The sequence below is a fragment of the Calliphora vicina genome, chromosome 5 (assembly GCF_958450345.1).
Source record: "Calliphora vicina chromosome 5, idCalVici1.1, whole genome shotgun sequence".
Lineage (NCBI taxonomy): Eukaryota > Metazoa > Arthropoda > Insecta > Diptera > Calliphoridae > Calliphora > Calliphora vicina.
The window spans coordinates 68,231,789-68,256,085 of NC_088784.1; the positions used below are offsets into that span (position 1 = coordinate 68,231,789).

Below are 24,297 nucleotides of genomic sequence, written 5' to 3' on the forward strand. Positions count from 1 at the left end.
GATGTGTAAAGACTAAAAATGATAGGTAGCTAGAGAGCGAGAGGCAGGGAAAAAAACATACATACGTTTAATTAAAATTTATTTATTGACATTTGACGTGCACGCATGCGCCTTTAAAACTGCCACACAATTACAATACGAATTTGACAGACAATTGTTGATGTTTTTTTTTTATTTGTAAATTGTAATGTTTTTGTTGTTGTTGTTTTTTTATACCAACATAGTAGTATTTTCCATTTGTATTTGTTGAAATTTGCAATGAACTTGTTTATTATGTACTTGAATATAAAATAAATAAAAAACTAACAAATAAACACAGAAAATCTCAAAGTAAATTGTTTACTTATTATTCAACATCTTAAAATTTGTTAATGTTCATACGAAAACATACATTGTAGTCTGTTTTTTATTTTATTTTTATGTTACATATTTAACGTAGTAATTAAATGCTTAATTGAGAATAAAATAAGGCATCAAAATATTAGCAATAACAACAACAACAACTAGATCTATTATAGACATACATAATTTATTTATTAATAATGACAGTCTGATGAAATGAAAAACAAAACAAAACCGATTTTAACAAATTAATTAGTTTCATAAAATCATGATTTTTGGTGATAGTTGTCTCGAAATGTTTTAAATGAAGTTTTTATTGTTTATTAAAAATATTTTCTCAAAATTGTGTATGGGGGATTTCATGTCAAGTGAACCAACTTAAAATCGATGTCTTCCGATCGGGATGAAATTTAGTCCTATTGGATAGTAATTCATTCGGTCAAGAACTCTCTGAGTTAGAGGGGGTCAAAATTTTACATTTTTACCAAACATGTATTTTTGTCATACACGTAACTATTTGTTCTTATCAAAATGTGTCCCAAATATTTTAGATAGCTATTTCTACAACCTTTCGAAAAAAAAATATTTTAAAAAAATTTAATCACCCCTATCGGCAATAACATGTGAAATTTTGTTCCCTTGAAATATCCATTTCCCTCGAAGGGAAAATTGCTATCATGAACTTTTCATTCACAATAGTGGATTTTGTTCGTAACAGCTGTTTATTGTTTATAAAATTCCATCTAAAAATTTCACAACATGGTGAATTTTTTCACGTGAACAAAGTTGATGAACAAAAAAAGGAAATATTTCATGTGGAATATTGATTCGCGGGGTGAATATTTTTTTCCCAAATCAAAAACTTATTTGACCTTTTTTTTCAAAATGGGTTTTTTTTTTCTTAAAATAAAGCCTAGATATTTTCCTTGAAGACCTAAAAAATGTCAAAGGTCTAACCTTGGTGCAAATTTCATCCCGATTTTAAAAGTTGGTTCATTTGACATGAAATCTCCCATATATAATTTGTTTATGTTGTCTACATACAGGTTATGGTTACAGTGACTAATAATATCTCTCATATTTAGAGTTTTACTTTTCCTGCACTTTTTAATTTCCCGTGATCCCGGCAATTACCGCCGAGAACAAATTATTAAATTTTAAGAATATAGACTTCGTTAAAAACCAAAAAATTTTAAAAATTTAATATAAAGAGATAAACTGACTCGATTTCTAATTTTGGTTATATACAAATCCATCACCATTTGTCATTTGTATCGGAATCTCTTCAATTTCCATTCGATTTTTTCCTTGTTCGCACAGTGGGGCAGAATCAAAAGTTTTTGGAAATAAATCTGAGTTTTTTAAACGGCTGGTCCAATAAAAAAGTGCAATATTTTTGAAGGACGGAGTTTTAAAGTGGCATATTTTTGAAAAAAAAAATTTATTGAATTGAAATTTTTTTTGAAAAGACCAAAAATTAAATTAAAAACTCAATAAATATGTAATTATGTAATAAGATTTTTATTTATTAACAAAACTCAATGAAATTTTCGTTTACGTTTTTTAAATTTGTCATTCTAAATAACAAAGTGAAAAAAAAGTGTCAAAAGGTTAAAGGAAATCCCGCAATTCTTAAAAATTGGAGAGAAAATCCAAAAATGTTTTTTTTTTACCCATATGATCCACATTTCCTTCGGGGCTGAGAAAATACTTTGGGGATAAATAGGAAACACGTCAAGTTTTCCAAAGCTGCTTTCCGTTTTCCGATCCCAGCTTTGGGATTTTACAACATGTGGCCCAAATTGGAAATTTTTATAAAAAATTGGTCAAATTCCGAAGTGAGCGACATATTCGAAAAATAGGACATGGGAAATAGGAATTGTTATATGTTCTTAAAGAAAGTTTTTTTTAAATAAAAAACGAGTTGAGTCACCTTTTCTCCCAAAAAACAGCAGAAATCTGGAAAATCGTTTATATTTGGATTCATAACTGCTATTGCTCTCTGAAATTGTATATTATTGGTAATTTAGTTGTTTAACTAACAAAAAAAATTCGAGTCCATTCCAAAAATATAAAAATCTTTGAAATCGGATGGGAAACAAAAAAATTTCACGTGTGTACAAATTTTAAATGTCGAAGGTACCCTACATTTCTAGGGTCCATTTTAATAACTTAAACTCGAATACCCCTTGTATACACCCACGTCAAATTTTATCACGATCGGACCAGCAGTTTGGAAATGCCAGATTTATTTCTAAAAAAAGAAATAACTTAAACTATTTTAAATTTTCTATGAAAAAGGGTTTGTGGGATATGACCACCTCAATAATTTATACAAAAATTTATGGAACTAAAAACAATCAAATCTTTAGAAATACTTTGAATATCGAATTAAAGGAATAATCCAATCATCCGTCCATATCGCATTCAAATTTCTACCTCTAATAAAGGGCGTGGCTTTAAATTTGGTAATATTTTCGATTATATCTTGGATCTGAGTGATCCAATTTTTCGATTTATGATCGAGTTAATCTCTGCCTAATTTTAACTGCAACTGGCAAATGATATTTTCCACTGTTTGTTCGGTTAATTAATTTTGGTATTTGAATATAAACCTTTATAGGTATGTATTCCTTCTTTCTGTATTTAGTAATTCATTTAGAATTTCTTTATTATCTTTACTACTCAAACAAGCGTTTTAACAAATTTTATTATATTTAATTTTATTTTTAAATTCATAACTGAAAAATAAATATACTTAAGACATTTGCTGGAGAAGATTATCTTGACAGTAGTGAAAAAAAAATATTATATATTGTACTCATTTGTATAGTACTCGTATTAAAGTCATTTGTTTTCTCAAGGCATACCAAAAGCTAAAAATTATATTGAAATGAAAAAAAAAACGTAAAATGAAAACATCAGGAATATTTTGAACATGAGTCACTTTATCTTTAACAAAAGGTGTCTGTAAGAACAGAAACAAAAATGAAAAAAAGCTGGCATTTGAGTTTTCAAAACATTTGTTGATTTCTATAAGCAGCAAATAATAAATAAATAAATATCTGCCATATAAGGTAAAACTGAAATTAAATTGCCATAACCGAAAAAAATATTATAAACAAGTATGTAACCTGAGATGGTTTGTTTCGTTTAAATCAGAGTTTTATAGAAAATGATTTTCATTGAAAATCTAATGAATTAAAACTGTAATCCTTGTTTACATCTCAATATGTATGAATGTAGTTTGAAAAGGCCTAGAATTCTAAGTTTGAACAAACATTTGTTACAAATTGAAGGCCATGATTATTCCACAAATACACCATTAAGATTAACTATTTAAGTCAAGGTTTTATAATTTTTGTTTGGAAATTATATTTGAAAAAAAATAACGAACAATTTCATTTATTAATATGTGACAAATTTTTATTGAAATAAATTTGGAAATGAAACTAATTGCTCTTTTTTTTTTGCTTGCTGTTGTTAAATGGCAGACACAAATTGAAGGGTTAATAGCATTTTCAAGTTGTACATTCATTTGTTTATAGATCGATTCCCCCTCTTTTTTTATAAAAAAAACACACACATTTGGCTGACGATGTGTTGGATGACAATGATGATGACGACGACGACGCCGTTGTTGTACTATGTACTACTTGTACTCGTAGTGTGCCTGGCATCATGTCTAATAATTGAAAATAATTTTTCAATCACATAGTGGCGGCATTTTTACAAACAAAACAAACGAAAATTTTATTTTAAAATAGAATCCCCATTGAGATTTTTGTTTTCTTTTTTATGCTTTTATCGATTTCCTATTGAGTCAATGTGAAAATGTTGATTTTTGAGTGGAAATTTTCTTCTACTTCCTCACTAAAACATGCATTTATTAATTAGTTATTATACTTGCCGTTGCAGCAGAGAATTGATAAAATCATGGATTTTTAAATGTATATTTTTTTAAAGTAAGAGATAATATAAATAAGCGAAATATATGCTTCCGGGTCAATATTTTTATGTTGCTGATGCTCGAGGGAATGTTGTAGAAAAGTTTAGGACCCAAAAGCATAACATTTTTCGCAAAAAGTTCTTGGTATGTCAAGAAATATGCATTTGCGGCAAAAAAAAAGCCAAACATTTGTTACAAATTGCTCTATAAATACCGAAATTTACATCAAGGATGTTAACAATTGAGGATGCTTCCATTCATAAGATTTCTTAATGTATCCATTTATTTTTGGCCTGATTTGGCATTCTGTCACTATGGTAAGCAAGGTGTTGAGTGGTACAAGAACAATAATGTGGTATTTGTACCAAGAGAGGCGAATCCTCCAAACTGCCTGGAGCTAAGGCCAGTGAAGAGATGTTGGCCTCTTGTTAAAAGAGAATTTAAGAACACAAAAAGGTGTCCAAAAGTGTGGTCGATTTTAAACGAAGATGGACTATCTGTTCAAACAAAGTGACAGAAAGCTCTATAAAAACCTTTCTGGAAGGATTTCCGGAAAAGAAAACATTTATTTTATTAACATTTATGTATTTTAAGATTTTTCGATCTCAGTCCTTAATTCTTAAAAAAATGTAATCATGCAGATAAAAACAGTTATAAGCTTAATTTAGGTTATGAAAAAACACATACTTATTCAAAACTAACTGGTGGAGAATCATATCATAGGTTCGATAGAATTAATTCTTAATAAAATTTTCAAAATCAAGTTATATTTGTTCTCTTTCATTAAAGATTTCATTACGAATTAATTCCTTAGTACTACAAACGTTTTGATTTCATTCTTTTGATAATAAATTCCTTATTGATTCATAAATAAATTTATCTTAAATTCGATCCTGAATCACTGTCTAATCGATTAAACGATGTCCGTCTGCCTCTAGGTACATCCACCTAAAACTTATGATAAAAGTGCAGCTCGCAACTTTGAAGCTACTTCAATAAAATTTGGCAAATATTTAGAAGAACCCACATAAATGCTCTCCCAGAATAGTGCTGTTTTGCTTAAAAATTTCTTAAACGTTTCAGTATACGCATAAAATATCTGCGCAAACAAGTTTAGTATGCACAAATTGAGCATCTAAACAAAGTTAAAAAGCTCTAAAAGAGTGCACAATTACTTTCGCTCGCATTCCTGGCAACTACATCTTGATTGCCATCAATTACCTAAACCAAACAATTCTGCTTATTTATTAGTGACGATTATTTAACTTTATCATGATTACTAAAAATAGTTTCTTATGCATTTTACAATAAGGCTGTTGTTTAACAAAATAAATAATCACCAAATATAAATTGTGTCAATAAATAAAACTATATAAACAAAAAAACAAACTTGAAAAAAATTGTTTCCGAAATTTGTGTAAAATTTTAGACCTAATGACTCATTTACATTGATTCGATTAATAACAACACACAAACATACACTCTCATTTCTACTGAACATGAATCGATAAAATGAAAATGATAACAGAAATTCTATAAAAATAATTATTACGAATGAAAACTATCTGTATGTACTTAAAATTAATCTTATCTTAGTGTAAAAAAAAATAAACAAACTTTTTTTTTGGTTAATTGATAAAATACACTATTTGTTACCAAAACAATTTATTAGAGTAATTAGGAATTCTTTAAAAAATGGATTTTCTTTGTTTACCGTATTGAATTTTACAAATTTCATTTATCCTACACCATTTTCTATTCACAATTATAGGCGAAAGTAAGTCATTATCCGACAGTTATATAGTTATAGAACTTTTAAATAAAATCACTTATTTAGTTTTAATTAAAATAAGTGCAATTTATTTTTGGTTAACACTTTTTTAAATATATTTGTGTAAATATTAAGCTAAATATTTAATTTTTTTTAAATTTTCATTTTGTTTTACAATTTTTAAAAGGTGCGTTAAGTTTTATATGTTTTCTATAAAGCTTGTTTCAAGTTAAAAGAAATGTTTATTGCAATATTTTAATTATATATTTTTGGAATTACAGTACGTTTCACAAGAATGTTGTGGTTTTTAAAAAACTAAAATTTTAATTAATCATATAAAATTGAACTCAATAATGTTTTCCAAACTAAGATCATTGGTAAAGAATCAACTGTCTATTAGCGATTAAGTACAATTGGCGAACAAACTAAGTTTCATGTACGAGAGTGCAATCCAGATGCTGAAGTTTTCAGTTGCAGCTCAGACCTTATTCCCAACAAAAACCAACTGACATGGCGTTACATACATTTTTGAAAATTTTCTTCGTTTATTCCTTCGCCCAAATATAAAAAAGGGACCAAAATACATAGCTAAATTATTGAAACTAGTGGAGAGTATTGCCTTGAGAGCTATGGTCAATTATGGACCGATTCTTACAAAATGTTTTTAATGTAATTTTTGTAAAAACAAAACTCATTTGTCCTTATTAGGATATCATGTCCGTTAAAGTTGTTTTCGGACGTGAGGCTTATATGAGAACTACAGTAGTTGTAAGCCGATTCTTACTAAATTTTATATGAATTTTTCCGTATATATTAAACTTGGTTGTGCTGATTTTTCTGTGAATACCGATATCTTTAATAAATATTTGAACGAAAAATTAATATTCCGGGAGGAAATTTGTATATGCCTTCCTTAATTCAAATAAACTTGTCGTTATTGAAGCCTTTACTAATGAAAACCAAAACTTTATCAAATTAAATTGTTTTTTTACACACAGTAAGAAATAGATATGAAATTTAATTTATATTTGCTTAATTCTGTTAATAACATTTATTGTTCGGTATGTCCTATGCAAAAAATAACCTTAATGTAATAAATGAATGACATACATTGGTTCTAATCACATATTACAATGAAGAGAAGTTTATTTATATTCTCTTGCATATAAACCCGTGATCTTCAATGACACGATAATGTTAAAATCATGCATGATTCACTTAAAGTTTGTCACCACTTGAACCAATGCTTGAACTACTTCTTTGTCATGAAATTATTTGTTGACACAACAGCGCGATCTCCTACGTCTTTGCAAACCAGTTGACGATCGAATTGTTTAACTGAATATAGAGATTGATGATTTCTTAAACGAATATCACATTTGTATATATTTGAACTACCTTAACCAATGCACAATTGCCTCTAAAAAAATGTCGAAAGCCAAACAACAATAACCGGTCTGACCCAGCCAAAGTGGTAATCACCCTTATCGCGAATCAATATTTCACATGAAATATTTTCCCTTTTCCTTTATTCGTTCATCAACTTTGTTCACGTGAAAAAGTTCCCCTTGTTGTGAAATTTTTAGATGTAATTTTGTAAACAATAAACAGCTGTTACGAACAAAATCAACTATTGTGAATGAAAAGTTCAGGGAAATATCACGATATCAATTTTTCCCTTCGAGGAAAATGGATATTTCATGGGAACAAAATTTCACATGTTATTGTCGATAGGGGTGAATGATTCTGAGGCGTAATTTGTTCTACAACTCAATCTTTATTAGGGTTCCTAATTTCACGGACTTTTTTTTAATTTTCCGGGATATTAATAACAATCTTTCCATTTCCGGGAATTTTTATATTGCGTTTGTGCAGATTGTATCCTCACAATTTTAATCCCAAGAATAGTAGTCTAAAACACACCTCAAAGTATACCGATCGATGCAGAATAACTTTCTGAGTCGATTTTACAATGTCCGTCCGTCTGTCTTTCCATGTAAACCTTGGTTGTTCTAACCAAATTTATTGTATCATTCGATTGGATGCAAATAAGAATTAATCTGTTTTATGTGTATGAAAATAATACTGTTACTTTAAGAGCTAGTTTCTTACTTGTCAGTTAAACTCAGCTTAACACGCTGTTATATTAATCCTGAAACATATTTTGCCGGAATTTAACCAATGATTGTGTTTCTCACTAGTGGATTAATTTTGTTAGCATTGCCATACTTTTCAGTCAAATCACATGTTTATTCTTCAAATTTTTTCATATAAATATGGCAATACTATACATTTTATAAGAAAAAGCAACCGCGTTACATAACTTTTTTTGTAAATTTTAACTTTCTAAAAGAAAAAGCGACATAAAAGTATATAAAATGTATATTAAAAATTATATTGATGTTAATAAAGCAAATAAAAACAAAGAGCTGCTGTGCTGAATTGTTTATTTTATTTTCCATCTGTTTGTGCTTTGGCATTTTATACTTAGGTTTAACTCACCAATGATGCTCAGTTAAACCTAGATTATATAGCATATAAACAATAAGTGAGAAACACAATTTTTAGTTTAATTTAGGTTTAAGCGAAGAATGTAGATTATCTCTATCCCAGAAACTAGCTCTAAGACAAACATTTACCAAGAATTTTTAAAAAATATTCCCTGAAAATTTCTCGGTTCACTAAATGTAAAATGTAACGATAAAATAAATATTTTGCCATATAAATTTATAAGCCTAAAAGTGTGCACCATCTATTTGACACTCACTACTTTATTTCAAAATCTACTTTGTTTGATTAAATTATCATGGGATTTAAACTCAAAACTTATGTACTTAACGCAATCTCAATGACAGTTATAAAAAAAGTGAAACTTACTATAATCCTTGAACTTGTTCCTTAGCACTTTTAAATCTTGCACTTATTTTGTTAAAAACTCTTGATGCTTTTTATTAGCAGTTTGTCTTTTTTAAAAAATTTTACTGCATTTTTTATTTTCTTATTCAAAATCATTTCAAAAGTCATATTATAACATTATATGAATCAGATTTTGAAATTAAAATTAGTATTTAAAATGATATAATGATGATAATGATAAAATGATAAAATGATTAAAACACACACAGTTTAGTAATAGGTATTTTTTAGAATAAAGGTGTTAAAAACAAAAGAATTTTACATTTTATTTTGCTTGTTAAATCATACATAAATACATGTACTTTATCACTGCAACAAAATTGCAATATGAATTTTGGTGTAGGTGAATTTTCAAAAATATTTATGTTAAATTCAAATTTTTATTTAATTTTTAATTTTTTTCTATTGATTTATTTTTTTCTTTTTTTATTTTCATGTATACTTCTGCAATATAAATTTAAACACGCTCCTAAAAAAAATAAACAAAAACAAACAAATATACCAACAATATAATTAAAAAAAACTACTCTTTTGTACACACTATTTGGTTGTTGTAAACATAATGTGGTTGTTGCTGCAAAATACAAAATCAAAAACTATTAAATTATAAACAAATTTATTTAATTGTAAATACAATTGTACAAAAATATTCACAAATATTCAAATATTACACAAAACACAATATTACAACACCAACCATCCACCTACAAATCAACAACTCCTGCAAAACAAATTATTTTTATCAAAAAAAAAAAAAAAATCCATCAAATATTTTTAAAAAATCCAATATGTATGTTTTTTTAATTAAACACCAATAAAGGGACCACATCCGGCTTTAATTATTGTAAGTATTTCCTGGTTTTGTATATAAATTATTTCTTAAGTTTTATTGTTTGTGAATTATTTTTTTTTATATCAACCCATTTTTGTAAATTTTATGCTTTTTATTTAAATAATGGTTTAATTTAGTTGTTTATATATATTTTCTTATGGTTTGGTTTATTATTTATGTTCTAATGCGCTTTAAATTGTTTAATTATGTTTTTTTTCTTTTAATTTAGATTTGATTTTAATTCAATTTTATTAATTTGGTGTTTCCGTTTTGTTGTTAAGTTTTCACCCCCGATTTCAAGAAACATTTATTTTGATCTCTCCGGTATTCTAATGCATTTTTCATATTCTATTTATCATCCAATAACCAATAAATTTAATTACGCCCTGCCATCAATCTTATTCACCATGTGCATCTTCTCCAACTCCATTATCGCCAACATCATCAATATCTCATCGTTAACATCAACATCGTCATTGTTTTTTCTTTTTTTTTCATTATTCTTATTATTTTGTAACTGTTTTAAATTTTTGATTTGAATTTAAATCTATTAAACAATCAAAACTGTTTGTTGTTACCCCACCCATAATAAAAATAACTATTTTTTTTTTACACCACTTTATTTTGTGTGTAATAATTTAAAAAAAAACTTTGTAATTGTAAACCTCTACCACCATTCAACCTTTTATTGTCGTCTTGTCTACGATTATTTATTAATTTTTTTTTTTTATAAAAAAACGTAACGAAACTTCTTGCGATGCTAAACATTTGTATCATTCATTTTCCAAAATATCTAGAGTAGTAGTACTGCAGGAACACTTGCGGTAAAGTATCACAATATATATACAAACATTATTGTAATATATTTAATTATTTATAGCAATAATAATCATTACCTAAGATTCATAATTATCTACAATTTATTTATGTATTATTTCATTATTTATTTTGAGATATTCATAGATGAGGATAATTTTGTAGTTTTTCATACATATTTTATTTTATATTTCAATTTTAATTGCGGTTTTGATTTATTTTATGTAGATCAAATGTTTGTCATACATAAATTTTTGAATACAAAATATTATGAGTGAAACGTTTCATTGTTGCAATATTTATTGTATTGTTTAGAATCGACAGCACATAAGTAGTTAAAGTCTACAATTAATGTTTAATATATATAATTTAAAAGTTTAAAATATGTAAATTAAAACAGGGTTTAAACAAAAATTTCATTTCAATTTAAATTTAACCATGCAACAATAAAAATTTAAGCAAATTCTTTTTGAAATCATAGGAAAATATTATTTAGACTAACAATTTTCTAACTCTCTCTCACAACAATTGTATTTCTGCTTCGGATCAGAGCTTCCAATAAATTCTTAATTCGGAATTAAAAAATGTCAGCCATTATTTCATAAATCCATTACCAAAATCTAAATCTTTAGCTTCATTCAAAGGTTTTTATTTAAATAGAATTCATTCATCATTGAAATAATTCATAACAGAATTCATTCAACCTTTGAATCATAAATTTTTTTGTTAATTTAACAATTAATTAATTCAATTTTATCTTCAATTTTGGAATTAATTTCATAAATCCATTCCCAAAAACTAGTTCTTTAGCTTCATTCAAAGATTTTTATTTGTAAATAGAATATTAATGAATTCATTCATAACAGAATTCATTCAACCTTTGTTAATTCAAATGTTATCCAAATTGAACTAAAATGGGTTTTGTTTAGCTTTTATGCCCGTAATTTCAATAAATAGGTATCTATCAGTGCTTAGTTACTTACGGAGTAAAAATATTTGGTAGTTTTTACCCTTAGATATTGATTTGTAATTAATGTAAAGTTACCTTATAGGTAAATTTATCTGCTATGTAATTAACACCGTAGATATCTATTTGTTGAAATTACGGGCATTAATAGTTTATAAAATAAATTTTAAAAAATGGCTTAAATTTGAATCATTCAACATATTTTATTATGCTGTTTTATAATGGATTTGAATTAAAGACAAATTTTATGATTCATTAACGAAGTAATACTCAATACGTTTGCAGTACTAAGGAATTAATACAACGAATTAATTCGTGCTGAATGTTTAATGAAATAGTTAAGAGGATATATTAGGCTATCAGCGCAAAAGTGGTGTAACCTCAAACTATTTACTTAGTGATATATTCAACTTACATTACTTTGTTATATCATGCTCTGTGAAAAAAACTATTTTTTCAGCTACATCTACTTTTAAATATCCCACTTTTGTATTGATAATTGGTAATGTTTGATACGATTTTGGAAATTAAATTAAGAATTAATTTTTTCGAACATTTGCTTCGGATTCTGGCGAACATGGGTCCGAATGAGCAATGGTATTCAAAAATAATTCCAATATCGAAATAATGCCATAATCTCAAATAAGAAAATTACGATCAGTTGTACAGTATTTCATCCCCAGAATGTGATGGTCTTCAAACAATTCACCCATTAACAGTGTGAAATAAATATAATCGAAGTTCATATATTTTGGTATTATCTAAAGAAGGGCAGTTTTATTAACACATCGAATATTAAATTAGTTTTGATACAAACACTGAAAATGGCGAAATGTCCAATAATTTAAATAATGTGTATTATTGTAGAAAATATTCAGTATATTCTTTAAAATTTTAATTTCTAGGACTCTAGAACAGGTGGCCCTTTGTACCTGTTAGAAAACACAGCCGGAACAAATATGTATACAAATTCATTTCTACAAATTTTCCAAATAACAAAAAATATATAATTTTTTTATCAAAAACTTTTTAATTTAAACCAAGTAATAAATTCTACATTCAGCACTTATAAACTATAAACAATCCTTAAAGGGATTGTTATTTTTCTAAATCTCTTCAAATCTAACATTAATATTTTAAATTGAACTCATCATTATCACCACATACTTAATACTACGTATCTCATCAACATCATCATCATTGTCTTTAATATTTTGTATGCTTTTAACTAAAAATTGATTTCAGAATTTGCAAGTAAATGTTAAGAATAACTTAAAAATTCAATGCAATGTCCATGGTATGTCTGAAACAGAATGTTTAAGAAATCATTGTCATGATATAGAAAATGCAAAATTAACAGAAAATACCGGAAGCCGGTCTATATTTCACAAGGTATTATCAAAATTTCACAAAAATTTAAATAAACAAAATCATTGTAATGAAGTTGTTGTGTATCTTAGAGTTTCTTATTTATTAGTTATACACTTAATTTTATTTTATTTTTTGTAAAATCCACTTCTGTATGTAATATGTTGTAAAAAAATAAATAAAATAATGTAATTACTAACATTAATATTAAGAGAGAAAAAATAATAATAATAATAATTCTTAATAAATTTGCTTTGTAGATGGTTTTGTTGCAAACTACTTGTTTTTTGTCGTTTTAGCTTTTTTCTAAAAAATATTTTATAATTAAAACTTTTTAAAAAATGCTTAATTTCATTAATAAAGAAATATTTTGTACTAATTTTTGTTTTCTTTTTTTTCTTTCACAATTTATTTTCTTTTATCAATAATTTAGGGTGAATTGGAGCAACAACTTTTGCAAGCCAATCCAATTTTAGAAGCCTTCGGTAATGCCAAGACCGTGAAGAACGATAACTCATCACGTTTTGTAAGTACAATTAAAAACTAATTTATAAAAGAAATAACTCATAGTTAACTTACCATCTTTGTTTAGGGTAAATTTATACGCATCAATTTTGATGCTTCTGGTTATATTTCGGGTGCCAACATTGAAACGTATTTACTCGAAAAATCTCGTGCCATTCGTCAAGCTAAAGACGAAAGAACATTCCATATTTTCTATCAATTACTCGCTGGCGCTACGCCTGAACAACGTGAAAAATTCATCTTAGATGATATTAAAACATATCCATTCCTTTCAAATGGCAGTTTGCCAGTGCCCGGTGTCGATGATTTTGCCGAATATCAAGCTACCGTCAAATCGATGAACATCATGGGCATGACATCCGATGACTTCAATTCGATATTCCGCATCGTGAGTGCAGTGCTGCTGTTTGGCTGTATGAAATTCCGTCAGGAACGCAACAACGATCAGGCTACGTTGCCCGACAACACGGTGGCTCAAAAGATTGCCCACCTTTTGGGTTTGAGCGTTACCGATATGACCAGAGCGTTCCTAACGCCTCGCATTAAGGTGGGTCGTGACTTTGTTACCAAGGCCCAGACCAAAGAGCAGGTGGAATTTGCTGTGGAAGCAATTGCTAAGGCGTGCTACGAACGCATGTTCAAATGGTTAGTGAATCGTATTAATCGTTCTTTGGATCGTACTAAACGTCAGGGTGCCTCGTTTATTGGTATTCTCGATATGGCTGGTTTCGAAATTTTCGAGTTGAACTCATTCGAACAGCTTTGCATCAATTACACGAACGAGAAGTTGCAGCAACTTTTCAATCACACCATGTTCATTTTGGAACAGGAGGAATATCAGAGAGAAGGTATTGAGTGGAAATTCATTGATTTCGGCTTGGATCTGCAGCCGACGATCGATTTGATCGATAAACCAGGTGGTATTATGGCTCTTTTGGATGAGGAGTGTTGGTTCCCCAAGGCCACCGACAAGACGTTCGTCGAGAAATTGGTGTCAGCACATTCAATGCATCCGAAATTCATGAAAACAGATTTCCGTGGTGTAGCCGACTTTGCTATTGTACACTACGCCGGCAAGGTGGATTATTCTGCTGCCAAGTGGTTGATGAAGAATATGGATCCGCTAAATGAAAACATTGTTTCTCTGCTACAGAACTCGCAAGATCCATTTGTGGTCAACATTTGGAAGGATGCCGAAATTGTTGGCATGGCTCATCAAGCTCTTACCGATACCCAGTTCGGAGCTCGTACCCGCAAGGGTATGTTCCGTACGGTATCACATTTGTACAAGGAGCAATTGGCTAAACTTATGGACACTTTGCGCAACACCAATCCAAACTTTGTGCGTTGTATCATACCGAATCATGAGAAACGTGCTGGCAAAATTGATGCCCCTCTGGTCCTCGACCAGTTGCGTTGCAATGGTGTGCTCGAAGGTATTCGTATTTGTCGCCAGGGCTTCCCCAATCGTATTCCATTCCAAGAGTTCCGTCAACGTTACGAATTGCTTACACCCAACGTCATACCGAAGGGCTTCATGGATGGCAAGAAGGCTTGCGAGAAAATGATTGCAGCTCTGGAACTCGACTCGAATCTGTTCCGTGTCGGTCAGTCGAAGATCTTCTTCCGCGCTGGTGTTTTAGCTCATCTCGAAGAAGAGCGTGATTATAAGATAACCGATCTTATTGTTAATTTCCAAGCATTCTGCCGTGGTTTCTTGGCCAGACGTAACTATCAAAAGCGCTTGCAACAATTGAATGCCATACGTATTATTCAGCGTAATTGTGCTGCCTATTTGAAGTTACGGAATTGGCAGTGGTGGCGTTTGTACACAAAAGTCAAACCTCTGCTCGAGGTTACGAAGCAAGAAGAGAAACTCGTTCAAAAGGAAGATGAGCTTAAGCAAGTGCGCGAAAAACTTGACACACTCGCAAAGAGTACCCAAGAGTTTGAGCGCAAGTACCAACAGGCGTTGGAGGAGAAGACCTCATTGGCCGAACAGTTGCAAGCTGAAATAGAACTTTGTGCTGAAGCGGAAGAGTCGCGTTCCAGACTGATGGCTCGCAAACAGGAATTGGAAGATATGATGCAAGAATTAGAGACACGTGTCGAAGAAGAGGAAGAACGCGTATTGTCTTTGGGTGTAGAAAAGAAGAAACTTGAATTGAATATACAAGATCTCGAGGAACAATTGGAAGAGGAGGAAGCGGCTCGGCAAAAATTGCAATTGGAAAAGGTGCAACTTGATGGCAAAATTAAGAAATACGAAGAAGAACTCGCCCTCACCGAAGATCAAAATCAGAAAATGGTAAAGGAGAAGAAATTGCTGGAGGAACGCGCAAATGATCTTTCACAAACCTTGGCCGAAGAGGAAGAAAAAGCCAAACACTTGGCTAAATTAAAGGCAAAACACGAATCCACCATAGCCGAATTAGAAGAGAGACTCCATAAAGACCAGCAGCAAAGGCAAGAGTCTGACCGTACCAAACGTAAAATCGAAACAGAGATGGCAGATCTTAAGGAGCAACTTAACGAACGCCGTACCCAAGTAGACGAACTCCAGGTACAATTGTTGAAACGTGAAGAAGAACTTACTCAAACCCTAATGCGAATTGATGAAGAATCAGCATCCAAAGCAGCAGCTCAAAAAGCTCAACGAGAAATAGAATCGCAATTGGCCGAGTTACAAGAAGATTTGGAAGCCGAAAAGGCAGCCAGAGCTAAAGCTGAGAAAATACGTCGCGATTTAGGTGAAGAATTGGAAGCTCTTAAAAATGAGCTTTTGGATTCCCTAGACACAACCGCAGGTAATTGGTTTATTTTGTTTTAATATTTTTTCGACTTTTTCTCAATTTGGTTCCAATATTTTTATAGCCCAACAAGAATTGCGTTCTAAACGTGAACAGGAATTGGCTTCCCTCAAAAAATCTCTGGAGGAAGAGACTGTCAATCATGAATCATCGGTAGCTGAGATGAGACATAAACATGTCCAAGAATTAAATGGTATCAATGAACAACTGGAGAATCTTCGCAAGGCTAAAGCTGTGCTGGAGAAGGCCAAGGGTACTTTGGAAGCCGAAAATGCCGATTTGGCTACCGAATTGCGTAGTGTCAACAGTTCCCGCCAAGAAAACGATCGTCGTCGTAAACAAGCCGAATCTCAAATTGCTGAATTACAGGTAAATTTTCCAAATGTGAATATTCTCATTCAATGAAGTTGTCCGACACATAGTAGTAGTTAGTGCGGTCTGAAAGTTACGACCGCAAAATCTCCTTCAATGAATGAAAACTAATAATAAGCACATACCTACAGTACAAACAGCAACTATTATGCAACTATAATTACGCTTCATTAAAGACTTAAAAGGTTTTTGTGGTTTCCAACCACTATTTACACTTCTACTCTCCATTCTCCCACTGCAAGTCTCATTAAGTCAATGAGTTTACTCTGAAAAATATCGACGTTATTTGAAGATACATACTTATAATTATTATGTATGTGATTGATTTGTGTTCTGTATTGAGTAGTAGTTGAGTGTATAATAGAGTAGTATGTTGGCTGTTTGTACTCGTAGCATTTGTTTTGAGATTGAAATCGAAATTCATATAGAAATTAATCAACACCATCATCATTCATTGTTACAGGTGAAATTGGCTGAAGTGGAGCGTGCTCGCTCAGAATTGCAAGAGAAATGCACAAAACTTCAACAGGAAGCCGAATACATAACGAATCAACTGGAAGAAGCTGAATTGAAAGCATCTGCCGCAGTCAAATCAGCCAGCAATATGGAATCCCAACTTGCCGAAACTCAACAATTACTCGAAGAAGAAACCCGCCAGAAATTATCACTAAGTTCGAAGTTGCGTCAACTTGAGTCTGAGAAAGAAGCGCTGCAGGAACAGCTCGAAGAAGATGAAGAAACAAAAAAGAACTACGAACGCAAGTTGACCGAGCTCTCGGCCACCATGCAAGACATCAAGAAGAAGGCCGAAGAAGATGCCGATATGGTTAAGGAGTTGGAAGAGGGCAAGAAACGGTTGAACAAGAGCATTGAGGATTTGGAGAGACAAGTCAAGGAATTGCAGGCTCAAAATGATCGTTTGGACAAGAGTAAAAAGAAGATCCAGTCCGAATTGGAAGATGCCACTATTGAATTGGAAGCACAACGCACAAAGGCAAGTACGCATTAGTTGTCAAAGGTTTTATTTTCTAATTTTTTTTGTTAAATTTTACTTAAACAGGTGCTTGAATTGGAGAAGAAACAAAAGAACTTCGATAAGATATTGGCCGAAGAGAAATCGATTTCAGAACAATATGCCCAAGAACGTGATACGGCCGAGCGTGAAGCCCGCGAAAAGGAGACAAAGGTGCTTTCATTGAGCCGTGAATTGGACGAGGCCTATGACAAAATCGAAGATATGGAAGCCAAACGTAAGGCTTTGCAAAATGAATTGGACGATCTGGCCAATACACAAGGTACAGCTGACAAAAATGTGCACGAATTGGAGAAGGCTAAACGAGCCTTGGAATCCCAATTGGCCGAGCTAAAAGCACAAAATGAAGAATTGGAAGATGATCTCCAGTTGACCGAAGATGCCAAATTGCGGTTAGAAGTTAATATGCAAGCATTGCGTTCGCAGTTCGAACGTGATCTACAAGCCAAGGAAGAACAAGCTGAAGAGAAACGCCGTGGCCTGGTCAAACAGCTGCGCGACCTGGAAGCTGAGTTAGATGAAGAACGCAAACAACGTACAGCCGCAGTAGCTGCCAAAAAGAAACTTGAAGGTGATCTTAAAGAACTGGAAACCACAATGGAAATGCACAATAAAGTGAAAGAAGACGCCCTCAAGCATGCCAAGAAGTTACAAGTACAGGTTAAGGATGCCCTACGCGAAGCCGAAGAAGCCAAGGCTGCCAAGGAGGAATTACAAGCTCTTAGCAAAGAGGCCGAACGCAAAGTGAAAGCCCTTGAAGCTGAAGTAATGCAACTCACAGAAGATCTGGCCAGTTCGGAGAGAGCGCGTCGTGCCGCCGAAACAGAACGTGATGAGTTGGCCGAAGAAATGGCTGCCAACGCCAGCAAGGGAACACTTATGATCGACGAGAAGCGTCGTTTGGAAGCCCGCATTGCCTCATTGGAAGAAGAACTCGAAGAGGAACAATCCAACTCCGAAATACTACTCGATCGTAGTCGCAAGGCCCAATTGTCGAACGAACAGTTGTCAACGGAATTGGCTACAGAAAAATCAAATGCGCAAAAGAACGAAAACACAAGAGCCCTTTTGGAACGCCAAAACAAGGAACTGAAAGCTAAACTGGCCGAAATCGAAACAGCGCAAAGAACCAAAATCAAGGCCACAATTGCCGCACTCGAAGCCAAGATTGCCAATTTGGAAGAACAACTCGACAACGAGGGTAAAGAACGTCTCCTGCAGCAGAAAGCCAACCGCAAGATGGAAAAGAAAGTCAAGGAATTGGGCTTAAACATTGAAGATGAGCGCCGACATGCCGATCAATACAAAGAGCAAATAGATAAAGTAAGTTACGCCACAAACAACTTGCTCTAATTTTAGTGTCTAGAATTCCAAATTAAATATTTATATTTATTACAGCTTAATAGTCGCATGAAATTACTTAAACGTAATCTGGACGAAACAGAGGAAGAGCTACAAAAGGAAAAGACCCAAAAACGCAAATACCAACGTGAATGCGAAGATATGATCGAAAGCCAAGAATCCATGAATCGAGAAATTAATTCCCTTAAAACAAAATTAAGGTAAATATGCAAATTCAATTAAATTTCTATATAAATATGCAATTAGAAACAATTTATCGATTATTATTATTATTTTTTTAAAAACAAATACGAAAAAAAACCAAATAGATCAATACAAGTTGCCGAAACTGAAAAGGCTAAGGCTTATTCGCCCAAAAAGGATCCTACTCTTATAATGAATTGTGAGGGTATACAATAAACAGTGTAACTGTCTGTCTAGTAGTAGAAACAAAATCTAATTTCTAATTATAAATGTTTCATAACCAATACAAACAACAACACATCACAATCAATATTTGTTTCGTTCGTTTCGTGTCGAAAATATCTAATTTTTTTGTATCAAACAATTATCGTTCTTTTTTTAGAGTTTAATCTGTGTAAGTTTTAATATTTCATTTAACCAGGATTCTTTTTTATCCTTGTCCTCCCACACTTTGTTTTAATTATTATTACATATTTAATTTATCCTTTTATCCAAAGATACTTGAATGTCTCCTGTATCTTATAAGACTTTAGTTTTGATTTGTTTCTTTTTCTTGCACGTTCTTCCCTCCCCCAAACATTCAGTTAAGTATTCTGAAGTTTGTATAGAATATTGTTTCTCACATGCACGTTCAATTATTCCCAGTTTTTATTTTGATATGTAAAAATATGTTTCTTAACTGACAATTCTATTGCAAGATTAAACCAATTATTACAGGTTTGTAAAGCAAAGGTTCGACAGAATTAATTCTAAATTTAATTTTGAAAATTAATTCATACGATTAATTCCTTAACTACTTCAGACATTGAATTCATTCCTTTGAGAATTTATTCTTCATAGAATTAATTCAAATCCACTACAAAATAGTTTAACAAAATTTATTGAATTAAATTGTTTTCAATTCAAATTACAAAGGTACACAAGAATTGATTAAAAATCAAATTAAATTTTTTCTCTTTAGTTGTCTTAATTCCTTAACTGATGAAACGTATTGAATTCATTCCTTTGATAATAGAATTAATAGAAAATAGAGAAATTTATAGAATTAATTCTGGATTATTTTGTAATAGATTTGAATTACAGAATTCAAAATAGCTTAATTAAATTATTGAATGATTCAAATCATAGAGACCTATGATTCAAATTTTTCTCAATTTAAATCTATTACAAAGAGGCTTATGTCAAGTTTTTATCAATTCATTTTGTAAATGATTAAAAGCAAACAAAATCTATATGAAGAAAAATATTCAAATATTGGATGAAATTTATTATTTATGAATTAATTCAACAATGAATTCTATTGAAATAAAAGCCTTTGAATGCAGCTAAAAAATTTGTTGGAAATGGTTTTGAGTAATGGATTGCAGAAAATTTTCAATTCTAAATTCAGATTTAGGCCTAAACTGAATTAATTTTCAAATCAACCAATTATTGAGAGATTTTTCTCGTTTGAGTTTTAAAATTGTGTTTGTTTAAACTGGTTTGAATAAAAAGTTAAACACAGTCCATACATGGCTTATTATGGAAAGAATCTTTTATAATATCTCATCATAAGTCCGCTATATGGATTGATATAAATATAATTACAGGACAATGTAAAATTTTAGTGAAATTCCTAAAATATTTGAGAAAAGTATAACGAAAATGTTGTCTTATCAACCTTCATCGATGATATCACAATTTTATAGAAATCTATACACTAATACGTTATTTCCGGAGTCCCACAGGGAAGCTACATCGGACCTATTCAATTCCTGCTTTATTAATTCCATAGAACATCCTAGTTTATGCAGAAAGATTCGCTTTGACAGATAAAGTTGACTTAACTTATTTTCAATCTGATTTGGACAAACTTCACGATTGGTGAATTGTTAACTTGATGGAAATGAAGCAGAAATAATATTATTCATACATATCCTCCAATGAATACTTCATTGGCGGTACAAATTAAAATACTTCGACATTGATTTATTAACTTTGACTAGCATAACATTATGCAGCCAAGTGGCTTTATGAAGAAACGTATAGCAATTGAATTTAGTGATCCATGTCCATGACTAAAAGCTCAATGGGTCGATTATGGGTGGCAACCGATCTTCAGTTGCGTTGCCAGAGGGCAACCACAAATTTCTGGTTGGCATATTGGCAACGGAAATGATAGCTGCCAGTTGCCATCTGTAATACCATTTAGGCAACTGACAATGCAATTGAAGTTCGGTTGTCATCCATTATCGGAAACGGAAAATTGAATTCACAGATTTACTCGTTTTATTTTCGAGTACACGAACCTGTTTCAATGTACAAAATCATGAGATTTGCAGAACATCAATTTAAAAATTGTTCGTTTTTGATAATCACACGATTTACAGAACAGGCGCTCTAATGAAATGTATAACTCTATACAGTCTTCGTCAATACATAATGAAACACTTGTACTTGTTACGTGTACAAAAATATGTACCACTAATTTTTTTGACTAACAATTGCATGTTTAAAAAATTTTAAATTTGTTTTTATTTTTAGTCGACTACAACTAATTTATTGCAATTTATTTTATTTCAGACGCACCGGCGGCATGGGTCTAAGTTCGAGCCGTCTTACCGGTACACCATCCTCAAAACGGGGGGGTGATGACAGTTCTTCAGTACAGGATGAATCATTAGATGGCGATGATTCTGGAAATTAAATTCTAAAATCTTAAAATTTTTATTATTTTTTTTTTCAAATTAAGTGAAAAAAACGTTTTTTACATTAATTTCTGTTAATTTTTTTTTTATAAAATTTACTTATTTTTTACAACAACAAAAACACAGATGAAAGGAAAACACAACAATTAAATTAAAAACAAACAAAATGTTCTTTGTAAAAAACAAACAAAAAATAATAATAATGAGAAACGCGAAGAAAAAAAAAACGAAAAGAAAACAAACAAAAAAAAAATAATAAATTAAATGATCTATTGTTTCTTACTACTACAACTAGAAATTCTTCCTTTGCTCCAATTTACCAACACCCTAAACTCCATTCCCCCAACCAAACAAACCCTTATTATCCCTTACTACCCCTTACATACCTACAAAAATATTAATTATTATTAACTACTTAAAATTAATAATATTAAAATTATAAAAAATAAAATTTTTATAAAAAAACATTATATAAAAAAAATCAAATAAAAAAGTATTGGAAAAATGCATTTATACATAAAAAAAAATTAAAATGATTTTCATGTGACACGTTTACTTTGTCTAAATTCTTTTCTTATTAAACTATTCGAAGTTATTCGAATGTTACTAATGAGCATGTTGTAAATAAGTGAGATTTATAATTGGAAACATACAGTCATTGGCTTTTATTTTGTTTAATTTAATAACATAATTAAAAATTCAAATCACCTCAACAAATTACAAAAAAGAAAAAACAAATGTTGTTTTGTATTGTATTAAATAATGCAAATTATTTAAATGACAATTTCAAATCATGCTCCTTCTTTGTCATCTTCTTTCTTACTCTCTCTCTCTCCCCTAAATTATCTATCTATCTTTCCTCACTCTTCTTTAATTATATACATACATATAAATATATTTTTTAATTATTATTTAATTATACATACAATTCTTTTTAAATGCAAAAACATAATTTTTATTTTTATTTTTTTTTTTAACAATTTCAGTTTATGTTTATTTTAAAATAAAACTAATTATTCTTATAATTTTTAATTGCTTCTTGTTTTAATTTCTCTTACTCTTGATCAAGTGCTTGTTTATGTTTTATTAGATAAAAAAAGAAATAATAAGCTATAAAATATAACAATAAACTCGCAATAATATTTTATTTAACTTTCTTTTTTTTTATAAAAAAATAATATATATACAAATCTATTTCAATTAATTACCATAGGTAAAATTAATTTACTATGTATGACAATTCAAGAATAACAATTAACAACTTATAAAATTGATAATAACAATGAAGATAAAACTACAAATAACAATTGAAGGGATTAGCAGTTTCATTCATTTCTCCTCATGTCATGCCAGTTGTTAGTATTATTTATTTACCATGAATCGTACCAAGTGATTTTAAGGCCTGTCACAAAGTTTAATTAATCAAACAATTGTTTACATCCGTAATGAAAATCAAGAACCGTGAGCTAACTAACGAGTGGTAACGACGAAAGTTAGCGGTTTGTTAGTTAGTTTTTTATTGTTAATACGCATTTTCCAAAAGCCATTTTTTTATAAAAAAAATATTTTAATTATTCCTTAGTTTAGATAAATTGAGTTTTAATTTGTCTTTTACTAAATATTTGTTGAATAGTTTATGCAGTTCATAGCAAAAAAAAATGTCACAAACATCCGTCAGCGATGTTTTCTATAGGTATTTTAAAATCTTCTCAATCTAAAAGAAAAAACTTTAAGAACTAAAATCACGATAAAACATTTTGGAAAAGAAAATAGTTGAAGTTATAGCCAAAATGTTAGCAATATTGAGGTATAACACAAAGTGTAAAACAACCAAACACAGAGGTTCTGGGTGACTCCAGAAGTTATGATTTTACCTATCATTTAGGGTGACCACTAGTTACATAAAGTAATTTAAAAAGTGCGTAGTAGGGGGTGTATTGATTCTTTAAAAATTACAAAGGGACTGTCTGACAGCTGGTTCAATCCTCAAATAGCCAGTTAAAAAGCCTAGACATTTTGATAACCTATTGCTTTGAAACAAACCTTCATTCGACTACTCTCCAATATACTACTGCTACTGTACTGTAAACTAACTACTTTCTAAAGTGCATAATAAACGTTTAAAATTACTACTCTACTGTTCAGCGAAAATAAGTACCACGTAAACCAAAGCGACTACTCTCTAGATTACATAGATACCTAAAGTGGCAATTGACTTCACGCTAGATCACCTGGGATGTATAAAGTATTTAAATGACAAATTACCCAAAATATATTAATTACAGTCGGCCAAGTGGAAGACATTAGCGATAATTACAGTATCTAATTGATACATTTACTTCTTGTAAAACTGCTGGGTACTAC

At 30.4% G+C, this 24,297-nt stretch overlaps 1 protein-coding gene across 3 annotated transcripts in view; it reads left to right on the forward strand.

The window, feature by feature from the left end:
* zip (myosin heavy chain 10) overlaps nt 1–22,965 on the forward strand; it is a 133,645-nt gene extending 110,680 nt beyond the window's left edge. For all 3 annotated transcript variants that reach the window (XM_065514175.1, XM_065514174.1, XM_065514176.1), the window contains exons 6-13: nt 9,799–9,822; nt 13,395–13,487; nt 13,554–16,293; nt 16,361–16,665; nt 17,132–17,662; nt 17,729–19,024; nt 19,100–19,263; nt 21,809–22,965. In XM_065514175.1, the coding sequence (XP_065370247.1) occupies nt 9,799–9,822; nt 13,395–13,487; nt 13,554–16,293; nt 16,361–16,665; nt 17,132–17,662; nt 17,729–19,024; nt 19,100–19,263; nt 21,809–21,932 (5,277 nt within the window). In that variant the 3' untranslated portion in view covers nt 21,933–22,965. The remainder of the gene's footprint in view (nt 1–9,798; nt 9,823–13,394; nt 13,488–13,553; nt 16,294–16,360; nt 16,666–17,131; nt 17,663–17,728; nt 19,025–19,099; nt 19,264–21,808) is intronic.
* Nucleotides 22,966–24,297: the final 1,332 nt, after the last annotated feature.